Consider the following 17,785-nt stretch of genomic DNA (forward strand, 5'->3'; position numbering starts at 1 on the left):
CAGGATAAGGCACCAAATCCCTTGGAGAAGTTTGTGAACTACCCAAGTGCGGGTGCTGGCATCTGAACCCCAGTTCTGTTCCCCATGATTAAGCAATAGTTGTCCCACCAGCCAGGTCATCCCTCCAGCCCCGTACATGATTGCAAACACTGCCCTGAAGCCAGCGAGAAGCCTGTGGTCATGCTTCACGGGATGCTGCTGTGAGAGAGTGTCTGCAAGTTGGCGAGGATGACTATGTGTAGACAGAAGTTCACATGTAAGCTGGTCCACTCTCTCCCAAAAATCCTGCCTAGGAAAAGTAGGTCCCTCTGATTTAGATGACCTTCCACGCCTGAGCAGATCCACAGCTAAAACACCCGGATTGCATTCCTCCGACCGTAAACTCCTCAAAGCAGTCTGGCTCCAGGGACGCTGCTTCTAAATCAAAAGGTAACTTTCATTTCCTTCAAATAGTTCAGTTTCATCTTTATCATCTTCAACTACAGACTGGAAATTGATACTAAATGAGGGCTAAGTAGAAATAAATTAGTAGTCGAAGCTGGCTATAAAACAACTAGTTTAAGTTTCTGCTCTAATGAATCTGTTCAGTAATAACTATCTCCCCAAGGGCTTCGTACTAGTGTTCATGTTTTTGTTTTTAGAAAGTGGGGGAAGGGGATGGTTACCCTTCCTGTGGTCATCATTAAAACACGAAATCCGCCATGGGCCTTTGCAGGGTGAAGGTTCTTCCTCCCATCATAAGGGCTAAAGTACAACCTAGCACTCGTCTCAGTTTGGGAGCAGTTCGAGGACAGCTCCCGGCTGCAGAGGCACATCCCCAGTAGATGGGTCCTACAGGAGGAGATCATCACACCCGTGCCCAAGGAATGAAGCCCGTAGGTGTTGTAGCACTGGTTATGACAGAGAAGCTGGAGACTTCTTACAAAAGGCCTCGCCAAGGATGGGCTGTGCTTGTGGCTCGGTTTGCAGCATTAGAAGAAGGAGCTGTGCACTACAACATGGCTGCGGCCACAGAAGACGAGGAAGAGGCAGCAGTCCACCCAAGCCTGTACCCCACCGCCATCCCAGGAAACAGAATTCCACAAAGACAGTGCTCTGACCTCTTACTGGCTGGGCCCAGATAGAGCCAGTGGACTGTGCCACTGGCTAAAAACCAGCCGGTGCTCTTTCCATCTGACCTATGGGTTGCCTAGAACTGTGATGACTGGGACTCACTCTCAGCTGTAAATGTATCTTTTATCCTCCTGATCCAAGTGTCCTCTCCAAGGCTCACTGCCTCAGTCGGCTAACCTAGGCCTGGTCCTAGACGCTTCTAGTCTCTGTACAATCTAGTCTAGGTCTAGAATGTTTTCAGCTTCTGAGACTTACTGCTGAATAAGCTCACCCTTACTTGTTCTTTCTGAGCTCTGGCTGGCTGGTTCAACTCAGCTGTTCTGACTCAAACTCCTCTCCACACTGATTCAAAATGACTTCTCTGGGCTTCCCCTGAAGTGCGCATAGCTTGGGCTCAAACAAACTTCGTCAATCTGTTCTAATCTTCTGGCTCCTCATTCTCTGGCTCATTCTGTCTTCACCTGTGTCTAGCTGTTCTCTCTTGAACCAGTCTCTGTAGACTCTCCCAGGAAAATGGCCTTCTCCTTCCTCTCTGCGCTGCCCCTCAAGTAGCTTCCTTTTCCCCTCTCTTCTCATGAGAGTTGGGCCTATCCTGTTGTATCAAATCTTTCTCTGATTCATCACTTTGTCTGCCACTCAGTTAGAAGTCACTTTCAAACATGGCAACTTCTACAAACTAACTTTACCTTCATTGTGTGGGATTAAAGGTGTGTACTAAGGGTGTGTCTGTATTCCAGCCAGAGGGATTCAAGGTGTGTGCTAAGGGCTGAGCCACCCACAACACAAGCTCCGGGTTCACAGTGGGATGAAATATCCAGCAACACTCAGCTTGGGTCCACAGATGGCTCCATGGAGCACCATGGCCAGGAGGGCAGGACTCCAGATCCCATTCCCTCTGTGATGCTGGGATCGAACACAGCCTACACAAACAATGTGAGTGAGGGCTCTGCCTGAGCTGCATACCAGGCTCTGAGATGTTAAAGACAAACTTTTTTAAAATAATTTCTAAATTTGTTTTATATATATGAGTACACTGTAGTTGTCTTCAGACACACCGGAAGAGGGCATTGGGTCCCATTACAAATGGTTGTGAGCCACCATGTGGGTGCTGGGAATTGAACTCAGGTCCTCTGGAAGAGCAGCCAATGCTCTTAACTGCTGGGCCATCTCTCCAGCCCTTCTTTCTTTTCTTTCTTTAATGAATCATCTCATTAAAAGAATAGGTAAATATTCTCTCAGACATGACAAAGATTTCTGGGCCAGTGGGATGGTGCCGTGGGTAAAGTGTGGTCACCTGAGTTTGAATCCCTGGAAGCCATGTCAAGATAGGAGAGAACCAGTATACAAAGCCCTCTCACCTTCACGCTGGCAGCATGGAACACACTCCCACCCACCCACATTATAATAACAATGTTAAAAAAGATTTTCACCTTCAAATCTAGGTGCATCAGTCCTAAGATGACCCCTACCCCTGAGTTTTTCATTTTCAAAATGTCTTCGAATTTCAGGAAGTCCCATGAGGCATGGACGTGCAGAAGACTTGGCCTGTGAGTTCCGCTGTGTAAAAACCCCTTTCAGTCCCTGTATCGCTGCTCCAGCAATCCTTCTCTGTAACTGCGCGAGCATCTCTCATCTCATGTGTATAGCAAGTGGGTTCAAACCCGCCTCTCAGACTTTTGGACCCGCCTGAGAGTCCCACGCGAGCCTCCTAGACCTTGGAGCCTTTCACAGAAGAGCCTAAGTTGCCACGGCCAACGCCGCTGCCCTGGACTCTCTGGGGAGCAGAGCAGGCAAAGGAATCGGAGAAAACTGCATTTGGAACAGCACCCTGGGGCCCTAGTTACAGTGCCCTTGGACTGCAAAGAATCCAAAAGGTTGTTTTATCACGACTTTAAAATTAACTCCACACTGGAGCATGTGTGTTTTTACTTAAGAGAAGTCAGAAATGGATACTGAAGGACTGTCGGCAGGAGGCCGGGCTGCTTTGGCTTCTGGCCCCAGGACTACTACTGGGAGCAGGGCCTGCTGCCCTGGTAGGGGGCTCCTTGCAGAAGGATCACCTCCCTCACCTATGCTTAAGTTTCTTGCTACTACAGAAAGTTGTGGGAGGCAGTCAGGGGCACGTCTGGACACAGAAAGAACTCACCCAACAGGCCGGGTGGATCCTGTCACCTCCTGGCTGCCATTACTGAGTTACAATTCTTCAGTCCTGTGTGTTTTCACTATGTGTGTGTGTGTGTGTGTGTGTGTGTGTGTGTGTGTGTGTGAGAGAGAGAGAGAGAGAGAGAGAGAGAGAGGGAGAGAGAGAGGAGAGGAGGAGAGAGAGAAAATGTAGAACACGAACAGGCTTATGTAGATGTCCAGTGTCTTCCTCAATGGCTCTGTGCTGTGTTCTGTTCTGTTTTGATTTTCCCTTGGGTCTCAGGGATTCAGCCAGGCTAACCAACAAGCCAATGACCCTCCTGTCCCCGCCTCCCCGGCCGCCTGGCTTTTTACACAGGGGCTGTGGATCTGAACACTGCCTCTCTTTCACACAGCAAGCACGTTACCCACTGGGCCACCCTTCCACTCTCCTTTCTCCCATGCTAAACACATCGACCATCCTTGCACTATTGATTTAGAAACAACATGAACAGGAAGAGTCGGCTCCTCTGCCTGTCCTTCTGTCCTCAGGCACTGGTTTCACTCATCAGAGGCCTAAGGAATCCCCTTCACAAGGGTCTGGAGCACAGAGGAAGTCGCTTTAACACAGTCAAGGTCAGAGGCCCCTGACTTCCTGGGTCCGGGTGACAGTTTGAAGCTCAAGGGCAGAAAGGCTAGGGAAAGCATGGGGGGAGGGAAACTTGGCACCAACCCTGCCCAGGGCCACACCCCACTTCCCTCCAGAGGCTCTTTTGAGGGATTATGGAATAAAATTACATCAGAATATACATTAATGAGAATATTTTCAATAATGAGAACACTGCTAATTGTATCTTTTCTTTTTTTAACACGGGGTAGAAGAGTTTATGGCGACCCTGAGACCAGCCAGGTGCCCAGCGGGGAGCCTCATATTCCGCACACACTTTTAAAGGCCATGACAGGAGGCTGCGTGATACGAGGTGTGAGAAATGAAAACTTTATGTGCATACAAATTTAGATTTTTAAAATATTTTCACTAGGGGCATAAATAAAGAGAAATTAGACCCCTGGGTTTTCAGAGGGTGAGAATACAGACTGAGGTTTTTGTTTTAAACTCGAGTACTTAGGGCACCTAAGACCTGAGGAAGTCACCAAAAGCAACACCTTGGCTTGGCTTTGTGCTTTTCATAGGACGTACAGTGTTCTTCGAGGAACGACAGGGGGTTGAACCTTACACGAGAGAGAGAGGAGGGGGAGGAGGAGGGAAGAGGGAGGGAGGGAAGGAGGGAGGACAGGACACATACTACACATGTATACACGTAAACATCCATCTCTCCAAAAATTATTTTTTAATTTTAACCTGGTTTAAATAGAGTATCACTGCTACTTAAAAAAAAAAAAAAACTCCGTGGTGATTTGCTCATTATAAAAATATTTACACGTTTTAAGAAGGTTGGGTTTAGCATGAACACCCCCCTACTCCTGCATCAGCCATCTCGATCCTACCGTGTATAATATTGCACACCAACCATGAATCCGTCCAGTCATCCATCCTTACGTTCTTCCTCCCCCATTTCAACACAACCACAGACAGGATGTCAGGTCAGTGCCCATGTCATTACATGCCTTGGTTTACCCACCACAGCCTGACATTTTAGTTTGTATGTGAAATTGGCTGGCTGTGGTGTTCCGGGGTCTGTTGGACTTGAACAGATGAGCATCCAAGGTCGGCAGAACCTGCAAACCTCAGCAGATGGCTTGTGCCCTTCCCGCTGACCACCACTCCCTTCCCTGCTCCACAGCCAACAGCCCAGTTGGTTTTCCGTTTATAGCTCCATTGGAAGTATATGCTACAGTTTACCCCTATATAGTATCCCAAAGTGGGTTCTATGTAGGAAAATAATGGAGTTCTGGTCACTGACCCAGTGACAAGAGCTTCCAAAGGAACGAAAACCACGTACATGCCTGGTACCCACAAGGGTCAGAAGAGGGCATGCTATCCCTAGAACTGGAGTTAAAGATGGCTATGAGTTACCACCTGGATGCTGGAAACGGAGCCCAGATCCTCAGAAGGAGCAGCCAGCGCTCTTAACTGCTGTGCTGTCTCCAGACCCTCAGCTTGGTTTTCAACTGATTCCTTTGTCTTATGCTTCTGTGGCTACCCTAGGGATTAAGACCTCCATTCCAAACTCGCGCCTTCTCTTAGCATGGCCGCTGTGCTATGCAGCAATGGCTGACCTCCCCCTTCACTGTTCAGGAGGCCAGAGCGCCATAAGGCACTGACCGCATCTACATGCAGGCCACCCAAGATGGCAGCTAAAACTCTGCTACGGGCAGATGCCCACAACACAGTTAATAAATCGGGTAGAGAGGGGCTGTCAGAGTTCACTCAGATTCTCTCGGTCGCCTTGTGGATTAGGTGCTTTCTTCGCTGCTATGACAAGAGTAAATATTGCAAAAACGGTTAAAGGAAGAAGGGTCGATTTTGGCCACAGCTTGGGGTTCAGCCCTCATTGGGGAGTACGGGGGGTAACAGCAGGAGTGTGAGGCAGCTGGTCACACCGTGTCAGTAGTCAGCAAGCACAAAGTGTGATTCAGTGGGCCAAGTTATCAAACCTCAAGGCCCATCCCCAGTGGCCCACCCCTTCTGACTAGCCCTCCCGTGGGTATTCAGCACCCAGGACAGTGTGCGCCAGCGCTGGGGCCCGGGTGTTCACACAGGAGCCTCTTCTTCCACCTGCTGCCCCACCACTTGCTTTCTCGCTGGCTGGCATGCACTAGTCCTCTGCACTCTCAGGAACTGGCTCTCTCCTGTCCTTCCAGGGCGCCTGCACCATGGTCAGCTGTTCATCTGAAAACACTGGTCTTTGCTGTGCAAGGATGCTGTTCTGTGTACAGTCAGGATTGACAGTTTATTTTCTTTGAGTCCTTTAAAAGCACAGTTCTGACTCTGTAACTAGTCTCTAACTCTGTGGCTTCTGAAATGACCACTCTGTTCTTCTGAATAAGAAGTGCCAGTTCCTCGGACTGACTGACACGGTTCTTGTGATATGGGGCTTTGGCGCTGAGAACGGGGGCCTAGGTGCACTGCGTTGTACTTATTTCGCTTCAGTTTGCAAATGTCTTGAACTTGTAAATTTATGTCTTTTGTCAAACTGGGGGAACATCTGGCTGTTATTTCTTCAAATATTTTTCCTCTCTCTTGTCCTTCTGGACCTCTGATTATACATGCATTAGACATTTTCATACTACCCCACAGGTCTCTGGTACTGTTTATTTTTTAAAATCTAATCATTATTACAGTTTTGTTTTCAAGTTCACAAAGCATTAGACCTCGAGACCTACATAATTGCACTCACTGTGGCTGACCCTTTGAGGGGTTACCGTGAACAAGACAGAAGAGAAGGTAAAAAGAAAGGCAGCCTCCCCTCTCACAGGAAGTTGTATTAACTAGAAATGTCCTACACTAACTGCCACTTAAGGACACCTAGAGAGTGCTGCTAGTCAGGACAAGGGCTGTCACCTAGGACAAGGCCCTGGGTGCGGCTACGGTCACCTAAAATAGGTCTCAGAAATGGCTCATCAGGGTTGGTGTCTGCATCACGACAGTGGCACGGAGGAACAAGTAGCCTGTCTCACCGGTAAGATGGAGAGGCTCAGAAAACAGACTGCAGGATAGAAAGGCCATGATGGTAGTCAACCTTAGCCTTAAACCAATAAAGGCACATCAACCACCTGGGGCAGGGCCAAGTGTTCTTTTGATTTCCACGGTGGGATGGATGAGTCTACAAAGACCCATTCCTTCAGAGAGATGGAGCTGGCAAGAGCTCAGTAACTGGTACCTGAGCCTGTGACAGGAGAGACTTGCTGTGGCTGCTCAGATGCTTTGGGGCGCAGTCTGACTTTCAGATCTGAGAGAGGATGGGGTCTGGCAAACACTGTCACCTGGTGTGGGGCACGGGAGATGCCAAGTCCAGCACACAATGCCCAGCCATGCTGGAGAGGGCTGTCGGTTTCACATCTGTGTTCTGGGTACCCATAATACCAGGTAGATGCTGTTGTGATCTCCAGAAGGCCCTGATTCCACAGAGACCCCTGCAGATACTGATCAGTTGGCAGGCACAAAAGGGAGGGAAGAAGAGCCCGAAATAAGGGCCGTGCAAGGGCTCTACGGACCTCCTGGAGGAGCGCAGATTCTCGCCTAAGATTCACAATCACGGCTCCCAACACCCAAGCTTTTTAAGTCTCCTCTACAGACATCACAGAATGCTAAGACTCAAATTATATCTTGTTTGGTTCCTTTTGAAATGGCAAAGCTCCACAGATTCTTTTCAAAAGAGGAGAGGACACTAAAATGAGGAGAGAAGATTAAAAACTCTGGAGAGGGGGGAAGGCAGAACTTGCATAAGCTTCCACCTCCTACTCTGCACCCCTTCCAAGCCTAAGGGCCCTCACTTAGGGGGGTATTACATGCCGACCAGCCAAACAAGCTGGGAGGGACCTCACTTGAGATAGCCCCCCCACCCCCGCTGAGCTTCCCTTCCCTCCACCCCCCCCCCAAGCCTTCGGGTGGGCCTGTGAGCCGAGGGGCGGCTCCCAAGGCAGCAGATGCTTACTGCAGCATCGCTTACTCCTCAGCTCACGTAGCTGTTGGTCATGTATTCACACAGGATTTCACATATCCCAAACTGGTCTCAGAAGCCACTACACAGCTGAGTACAACCTTGGACTCCTAATCGTCCTGCCTCTGCCTCCCAAAAGCTGGGATGTCAGGTGTGTACTACCATGCTGGGCCATCCTAGCTGCCCCAAAGTCTGGCTGTTTGGCTTGGAAGTGACCCCAGGACACAGTTCCTTTTTGGGTGTCACTTAACCGCAAAGGGAAGCATTTAAATACTTACATAGACAATTGCTCCCCAGTCCCTTAGTATGAGAGGGACAGGGGACCCACACAGATTTCCCTGGGTGCCAGAAGGGAATTCTAGCCATCCATTACTAGGGCAACTCTGGAAAAGTCGAGAACTTCAGTGACACCATGTGTTGTGAATTCCCATGGTGTGGAACAGCCACAAGGCAGAGCGTGTTACATTATGACTGAACAGCACCTCCGGGAGGCACAAAGGACTTAAAAGAGAGACTGTGAGACCTCTGTGGCCTTAAATTCTTTTCTGAGCAGGGCATGAAATAAAAGAAGTCAGCCAGCAAGTAAGTAAGCCATCTTGAAAGACTTCAGGTACCTTCCGGTCCAGCCTCCACTCAAGCCCTAAGGCTGAGAAAGCCCCTGAGGCCATTTGTATGCAGATTCCTGTAGCTACCTAGTTTGAGAAGGACTTTAGGACTTTATTGCTTAAAAAGTAAGCTTCTAACAGTGCTAGTGGAGGCTTTCCTCCTATGGGGCTGCCTTGTCCAGCTTAGAAGTGATGGGATATGCTGGGTCTTGCTGTAGCTTATAATGCAGTGCTTGGTTGATGTCTCTGGGAGATCTGATCTTTTCTGAGGGGAGGCAGAGGTGAGGAGGAAGAGACTGGGGGTGGGCGTGGTGGGAGTGGAAACTGTAGTCAGGGTGTAATATATGAGAGAAGAATAAAAGAAAGAATTGTAATATTAGACATTTTTTAAAGCCACATATATGATGAAGCCCTCTCATCTTATAAACAGTGGAGTAGGTCAGAGATTGACTTTGTACCCCAGACTGTCAAAAGGACATGAGAGAGGTTGTAGCTCAAGGTTTCCAGGCTGTTAACATGACCACCCACCCCACCATGCACTTTCGGCCTCATGTAAATGCTGCACACACACTCTCCAACTCCAAACTGTGAGAACCCGTTACTACCCAGGTGACCTCTGGAACCCACAGGCAGGACTACACCTCATTGTGCTCCCAGCCTCTCTTCCTGCTCCCTGCAACCTTCCCACATCCTAGGAAATGTCCCTCTGTTAGCCCAGTTAGTGACCTCGCCATTCTCCTTGCTAATTTGAATACTCTTCAGGGAGAGCCAAACAAATACTGAAAATGATGAATGACTTCTTGTGCAACGCAAAAAATATGTGGCTTTGGGCTCTCCGAGTGACGGAACACCCTTCCTGCAGAAACAGACCTGTGTCCCTGAGGTGTGCCCGAGTATAAAAACCTGTAAGGGGGCAGGTGAGAACCACGCAGCTCTTACTCCAAATCAGGTAAGTGTTTTATTTGAAAGAAAAACAAAGGTTCTAAGTAAGCCTTAAATCAAACTTAGGACAGAGGTGTAAGTGAGGAGAGGCAGCCTAGTAAACAGGGCAAATGTCTGCTTCGTTACCCAACATGATACTACAGTTATTTTTCCCTTACACATTTACAGGGTTTTAATACAACACATTTGTAAACCCACCCACAACTCGGCCTCTGTCTTCTCACCACGTGTACACAGGTGAGTGAGCGGCCTCTACAAACAGGCCTGTGAACACTCCACTCCGAAACTATCTAAAAAGTTTCCGGTTAGGAATCGAGTTACCCCGTAAACCAACCTCTGAGAAGTTTTTCTTATCTCCTGTGTCTTACTGCACCAGACCTATAGACCTAGTCACAGCCTTCTCAGGCAGTAAACAGGCTTGTTGGACCAGGAGTGCAATCATATCTCATTCCAGTCAGAAATCATGTGAAGCATTGAAGAAAAACTCTAAAAAAAAGTACATATATTCTGAGTCTTGCTTTTTCTCAGTTGCCACAAAAATGGCTGTGTGTACTCTCCAAGAGAGGAATGCCATCGTCGTGGCTACAGACAATCAGGTTAAACCACTGCTCACCAACCTTCCGCCTTGACACCACACGCCCTGCAAAGGACCTCGCACGCAGCTACCCTTCCCAGTGGCATGAACAGGCACCAATAGATGAACCTGACATTTTCACAATGGAAAGTCATGAGATTTGGCCGGGGCCCAGGAGCCAAACATCCCGGCTGACTCACTGGGCCATAGCCAGATGTCTAGTAAGCAGATCCTGGGTGGGGCCGGCCAGTTCTTGGCTCTGTTACCCTGGACTAACTCATCTGTAACTATAGACTCCAGGGAGAACATCTCCAGCCACCAGAGGGTTCACATCGCTTGTAAACCACTCACCTCTGCAGCTTCTTTCTCTAAGACGAACCTGAGCTATGAGAAGGAGATTTTAGCCACGTCCTTCAGGTAGTCTTTATTGGCTGTTTCTCTTGTTTTCTCTCTTTTTGCTTTTCTTTCCTTCATACGAGACGGGGTATCACGTCTAGCCCTAAACTAACCTCACCGTGTAAGTGATCTTGAACTACCTGTGCCTTCTGTGCTGTGGTTTCAGGTGCATGAGACCACAGCAGGTTTATACAGCCCTGGGAATTAAGTACAAGGTCCTCACCCCACTCACTGGTACCTGTGGACAGGGAGCTCACGAGATATTAGCTGAGTGGTTGAACTCTAAATAAAACCAAGCAAATGATTACCGAGTACAAAATGTACAGAAGGAAATAGTGTAAAGTTACCCATTTGCTAGGGGCTACTGGTCTAACACAGGGCTCTTCAACTGTGTCTGGAAACACTGAAGCCACACAAAATTTGGCGACAATAAAACCAAGGTTAACTCAAAATCAAACACCCAATGAGCCCAAGGTGTTTCTGACAGGACTCGGCTTGCTTCACCATGCAATGCCACGGTGGACATGGTTCTGAACACTGGATCCTCCTCGCCATGTGCACGCCATCACAGCGCAGAACTCCAGTAGCTGCTGCCTGAGAGAGACGCCACAGCTTGGCTTTGACACTGGTATATTGTATTTGACATAACATATGCTGAATTGCTGTGGTACATGCAGACGTTTCTACTCTTATAGAAATTATAAGATTATAAGATAGAAATTATAGATTATGAAAAACAAGACTTTTTTTAAAATCTTTGCCTGCTCTCCTTATATCTCAGCAAATTAGAATTTTTTTAATGTATTACATTTACCTGTTTATTGCACATGTTTATGCCATGCCTGGACATGTGGAAGTCAGAGGTCAACAGGAAGGAGCCAGTTCTCTCCTCCTGGGTTGTGGGCTGCTGGGATCGAATTGGTCCTCAGGGTTGGAGCAACAGCTTCTGCACACTGAGCCGTCCTGGCAGGCCTCAGGTTGGTCTGTCTTTTGATTGTGTTAGAATGTCTGGTTTTAAACTTTCTATTTGAGTTGAGTTGCATTTGAAAGCATTGTTCTGTGAATTTTGACCTGGAATTAGAACAGAATTTCCAGCCATCTCTGACCTGGCCCTGAGCATACTCTGTCTTTTCGTATTTAAACAAAACAGTGTTCTCAGCACTGATCAAAGCATCGATCAACTGTGAAAAATATGCAAGAGGCCTTATGTCCTACAGTATAAAATATTCAGTCAGAATCTGTCTTTTTTAACAAACAAGTCCATGAATCTCGTTAGTGGACAAATTTTCTTTTGTATTAAATCAGCAGTAAAATTATATACATACCAAGGAACTGTTTTTAAGTAACTTGCTTTATGATTTAATTTTTGCAAATGTTTAATTCGCATGCCAATTTTATGTACTTAAATGCCTAAGATGTATTAAAATTCCCTTGTGGGAAGGGGCCCTGCGTAGAAAGAGTTGAAGCAACCTGGTCTAGGACGTGCTGGGCCCATCATCCCAAAACAACAGGACCCACCACAAGATCCACCCTGGGTGCAGATGGAGAGAGAGAGCGTCAGTGCTGGACCGAGGCGCCCATGGCAACCACACAGTGGGTGGTCAGCAAGAACTTCAACCGAATGCCTGAGGGTCTCAGACCCCCAGGAGGTTCAGACCTTCGCCCCTGAGCGTATTCCGAAGACCCTGCTGTGGCCTGAAAGCGGGAAGCTCGCCTCCCCTGGTACAGTAAAAGTCAGGGTGTGCCCAGTTCAATTGTGCCCTTTTTTGTGCCTTCCCTTTCCCCACCCAAGCTCGTCCCTGCAGTGGCTGTGAGGAGGTGGGACCTGTGAGGATGAGGTTGCACAGCAGAGCTTCAGGATGAGTCAGTGCCTCACAGAAGGGGCTCTGAAGAGTGTTCTCACCACTTCTGCCGGCTGAAGGAAGCAAGCTGGGTCCTCACCAGGGGCATCCTGGTCTCTCACTTCCAGCCTCCGTCCAACAAGGAGAAACTAAGTTCTGTCCTCATCAGCCCGCCACATACAGATTGACCATGGTACCAAGTTGTGAGAAACCTGCAAGTGTCATCTCAACAGAACACGCGGTGGCCATCAATAAACAGTCAATGTCACAGTGCGAAGTGAGCCCTGCCTCTAGAATTCCTACAGATTCCATCTTGCCACTCAAGATGCTTGGATCCCAACCTCACCTAAAGGCAGCACTGGGGAGGCTGAGATCAGCTGGCCCTGCAGCTCACGGATCAGCTGATCCCACAGGCGCCACTGAGCTCAGTGAGAGGCCCTGGCTGGAAAAAATGGTGGAGAGCAATCGAGGAAAACTGTGTGTCAGTCTCTGGCCTCCACATGTACACGCACATACACTCACAGGAACGCATGCACATAACACAAACATACAAACTCAACAATAACAAACCTTCCAGAACACTGAAGACTGACGTGAAGATATCTCTGAGGAAAACGGGCCCCTGAAGTAATTCGACCTGAGTAGCCTGGTGTGTGAGGGGTTAACTTACTCAGGTGTCCAATTGGATCGGCCAAATAAAATTCCTGGAGACCTTGCCAGAATAACCCTTCAGTCGTGACCGCTGTAGAAGTCAAACGCTGGAATTATACCCTAAACTTTAATTTAGAGGTAAACATTCAAATAAGGCGAAACCCTGCAATCATTTTCACTTTTAAAGTACTAAATTGGCCCGTTTTTTAAAAAGTATCAAATTAATTATTCCAAAGCAATCAACTTCCTAAAGCCCTTTTATTTCACAATTACACTAATATCCCATTAACTTGGGACGCTTACCAACAAGTTTGTTCTCCTCCGCCTGTACCTGTGTGCACATTAAGAGTATGCAGATAACACAAGGCAGGCATTAATATGTAAAACGCCAACAAAAGCCATCTGGAAAGCTAATGAATAATCAAGGGATTTCGAATTAAACGACAGGATTTTCCCTTAGAATCTTTAGGACAACACTGTCAAGTCCAATCTATTCGCTCGGCCTCCAGAATCAATTTTTCAAATGCTCTGACAGCTCTAATGGCTTCCACCTGTGTCTCCCGCCTGACTCTTGACTGGCATGCTACCAGCCAGGGTGGGAATGGAGACAAAGCCCCCTATTAGGATCCGGCTGTTTCTCCACTGTGAGGTCACTCAGCCATTAAATTAGTTCCAGCCCAATTTTTGTCCTCTCAGGCCTGGACTTGAGGGGAGAGGGGTGCAGGGTAGAACGAGTTCCTGGAGCAGTTTCAGAAGGGGAGAAAAGGGAGGAGAGGGTCAGGACTGGCTAGAGGGGAGAGTGAGTGTGAGGCTGAGAAGCTGGGCTGCCCCCACCCCCCACCCCAACTTTGAAGATCAAAATACTCTTCCCAATGACCGTGGTCATTCTCATTAATGTGATTCCCCCCCCCCAACACACACACACACACACACACACACTCATAAAAATTCTGGAAATAGGGTCTTACTCTGTAGCCCAGGTTAACCTGGAACACATGTAGCCTAGGCTAGCCTTGAATTCATGGTAATCTTCCTGCCTCAACCTCCTCACTGGTGGGAATTCAGACATGAGTTACTACACATGATGTCCAAAGGAGCCCTTCAGAGCTCTAATGAACCTGCTTCTTTCCTTTCCCTCTGTAGGACAGTCAACTGTCACTCAGACAGTCCTCCCTCCTTAACACGATCCACAAAACCTCCAACCCTCTGAACACACAGGCGGTTACTTAGAAACAGCCAGCGTGCTTGGTGGCAGCTCTGACATGGGAACACTTCCAGGTCAGATGGAGCTGGTGAAAGTGCCAGGGCAGCTTCTGGTGTTCAAAGACCCTGTCCTCACAGCTCAGAGATGGGATGCCGGCCGCCAAGGTCCCAGAGCCACTGGAGATGCTGTCATGGTCCCAACATTTTTCCCCATCGACTACAAGTCTTATAACAGTACTCAGTGAGCAGTGGCTGCATAAATGAAGCTTGGTGACCCCAACCCCTGCCCCCGGTAGTGTCTGCGTTGTCTCTACCATGCCCTCTTCCAGACCAAGAGAAGCAGTACATCTTATGGACTATACTGTCACCAGAATGCACCTTTGGGAACCTGTCCCGTTGCAAGAGTAGTGTAAATTTGTGGACACAGTGCCTGGCAACATGAAAAATCCAGGGATTTAAACACTAAGTAGGAAAATCAAAATTATCCTTTATACAGATAAAAAATACCCAACCCTGACAAGTCCGCCCAGCACTTGTATACAGAGTTAGTTTGTGTCCAGCTGGCTCAGCCCAGGATGGCTTCACCAGTAAGTCATTTCGGTATCTGACAGAGACTTGGCATACATCAATCAAGGAAGAGTCTATGACTCAAAGAAAAGACAATTCCAAAAATAACAATGATTCATGATTTGGTTACCCCGTGATGGAGGGCTCTGTGGTCCCAGCCTGTGCTCACAGGCAGGCTGGCCTTCCTCTTAGCAGAAAGCAGAGCCCAGTCTCCCTAGTCATTCCATCAAAGCAAGCACTCGGAGGGGCTTCTCTGGTGATGGTGATGGGCCTGTGCCTATCCACACCAAAACTGCACCACGTTTACCGACAGCTCCCTGGCCCAGCTGTAGGACGTGACGATGGAACACTCGGAGGTTCACTGGGCCAGACACGGCCTGGATCCTGGATCCTGGGACTCTACCCAACAGCTGAGCTAACTGAACGTGAAATAGCACGGAAAGAAAAATAAAGGCCTCTGGACTCCCACAGAGCCAGCAACACAGACCGACACATCCAGAAGACTCTCCCCTTACAACAGAGCCGGGTAAAACTCATGGCCAGGAAGATAAACCAGAGAAAATGACTGGACGGAAGATAAAGGCTGAAATTGCCTGTCCAACCCAAGAAAGCAGATGGCCAAGTCTAATGACTGCAGACTCATCGCCTGCCGGTCACGGTTTACCTCTTGTCTTTGGAAGGGAGAGCCACGTGCCCTTTGACTGCCTCTAGTCATCAGTAAGCAATTCTTAACTTCCTATTGCTCCAACTCCTAGAGTCACAGGGTTGGGACAGAAGGTGAAGGGTCGTCATAACTTCCAGATGGACCAGTGTCACACCCAGCACCTCCTGCTGCAGCGTGTGGTCACGTGGGCTTCGCTACAGCTAGGTGATTGGTGATTGGTCACCCGGGCTTTGTAGCAAAGCAAAAATAGGCAATTGTCAGGTGAGAAATCTCTGAACCTCCCTATATATAACAGAAGATTTCTTTAAAGAAATCAACAAAAAAAAAGCTGTTTCTTAAAAGAATCATTGTCTCGAACTGGAGAGATGGCTCAGCGGTAAAGAGCACTGACTGCTCTTCCAGAGGTCCTGAGTTCAATTCCCAGCACCCACATGGTGGCTCACAACCGTCTGTAGTGGGATCTGACGCCCTCTTCTCGTGTGCATGAAGAAAGAGTGCTCATGTACAAGGAACTATCTCTACCATTGGTAGACATACTCCACACTGTGCCTTCATGTACTGTGTGAGGCAGGAACACACCTGCTACTTCATTATTACACACAACTAGCTCTGTTCCGGGTCTGATTAGACAAAGGCAGCGTTTCCGTACAATGAATTACCTGTCTATCTAATGGCCCCTATGGGTGAACCCTACAAACTGAATTCAGTTGTTTCTAGAGGTGGTAGTTTTCAAGTTTGAGCCCACGCCCAGAGAAGGCACTCTTCCTGGTCTCTCCATTCTGCCCAATGCCTCAAATTAAAATGGTGTTGATTAGTCCAGGTAATTTGCGGCATTGAGAGGAATCCCTCTCAACTGTTTCCCACGGTTTAACTGCAAACGCAGGCCACTGAATGGAAACAGAAATGAAAGCTTAGCATGAGAATGAATTTCAACCATCCAAACGGGATGGGAGAGAGCTCGGAAAATGACTGGTGAGCAATGTTCGAGGGCCACTTGCAAAGCACAAGTCTCAACCCAGTCCCACTTAACCCAGTGTGTGTCACTCTGGCCAACTCTCAGCACCCTGCAGAGTGCTGTGGTAACGTTTCACACTGACTACTACACAAAGAAAATGGTCACCTGGCCACGGCCACCTGTTACACTATGTTTCCTGGTTTCCTTCGAGGACGTTTGAAATGGCTGATTAAAGGACAATACCAGCCACAGAAGCTGAGTGTAAAACCAGAGCTCCGATCCAAGTGCCTTTTCTAATTCCTCTTTTTATGGCTCAGGCAGGGGGAAGGGGAGGGGAGGGGTGCTGGGGAGGGTAGGACGTCCGTCCCCACCTCACATGATGGGCAGACCTGCCCCTCCCCCGGCACTCGGTACAGAAAACAGGCATCAGTGGGCACCTCGGCCAGGCCTGACTGCAACTCACCCATCCAGGAGACTCATGGTCGTAGAGGTCACTTCTGCAAACAGAATTACTCTCCCGAGGCGCGTGCTCTGCAGATTCTGTCGATAGGTCTCTAGGTTAAAGTGCTCTGATGAGAAGCCTTCCGGGTCGGTGACCACAGGGATGGAAGACGGGGTGATCTCTGCTTCAGATGTGTAGGAGGAGACGAACTTAAGGGAGAGCTTGCTGGACTTTATGACTCCTTCAGGATCCACATGCCTTGCAAGCCACTGCATAAACGGACCCTGGATTTCCTATGTCATAAGAAGGGGGGAAGACTTATGATCTGAGGTTTAATCCACTGACAGTAGTGCTTCCTGAAGATGCTGCTGGGTAACTTAGGCACTTCCTAAGTCCTAACGGAAGAGCCCCATGAACATGGTTTGCAGCCTAAACCCACACCATACAATAGACCGAGTACTGCGGTTTCAAATCTGTCTCCCAGAACTCATACATTAGAAACGTAATTCCCAAATTCATGCATTAACGGTATTTTGGGATGAGACTTTCGAGATATGACTGAGTCAACGGGTCTTTGCCCTCTCAAATGGATTAATCCATTAGTGGATTACTGGGTCACTGAGTGAGCTGGTGATCACCAAAGGAGGTCAGGTCTGTAATAAAAGCTAAGGTAGCCACCTTTTAGAAGCCTCTTGCCATTTGAACTCCACAGAACTCCCTATGGACTCTGCAGAGTCCTCTGTCACCAGCAAAGAGGTCTTCACTCAGTGACAACACACTCACATGTGCACACACATGCGCACGCGCACACACACATGCACACACTCTTACACACACGTTTAAATCCTCAGCCTCCAAACTGTGAGGAATTAATTTCCTCACAGAAAGATTCCTAACTATGTTTACAGTTTAAGATTTATATGTCAGGATCTAAGGAAACACGGTGAGCCTGTCACTTACTTTCTAACCCAATTCTATTCCCACATGTGTCGGAAGCCCTCTCCAGTTCTAGAGTCCCTATTTATCTAGTGCTCTGTGCAGTCTACAAAGCAATTGGGGGGGGGGGGGGTGACAGGACATCACCCTTAC

General features: G+C 48.3%; 1 protein-coding gene across 13 annotated transcripts in view; it reads right to left on the bottom strand.

Moving 5' to 3' along the window:
• The window catches only part of Hlcs (holocarboxylase synthetase), a 197,621-nt gene that overhangs the window by 87,503 nt on the left and 92,333 nt on the right, over window positions 1-17,785 (bottom strand). For 12 of the 13 annotated variants that reach the window (XM_063270415.1, XM_063270414.1, XM_063270413.1 and 9 more), the window contains one exon: window positions 16,718-16,989. The exons of the other annotated variant lie outside the window; for it this stretch is intronic. In XM_063270415.1, the coding sequence (XP_063126485.1) occupies window positions 16,718-16,989 (272 nt within the window). The remainder of the gene's footprint in view (window positions 1-16,717; window positions 16,990-17,785) is intronic. 13 annotated transcript variants of the gene reach the window in all.

The sequence above is a fragment of the Rattus norvegicus genome, chromosome 11 (assembly GCF_036323735.1).
Source record: "Rattus norvegicus strain BN/NHsdMcwi chromosome 11, GRCr8, whole genome shotgun sequence".
Classification (NCBI taxonomy): Eukaryota; Metazoa; Chordata; class Mammalia; order Rodentia; family Muridae; genus Rattus; species Rattus norvegicus.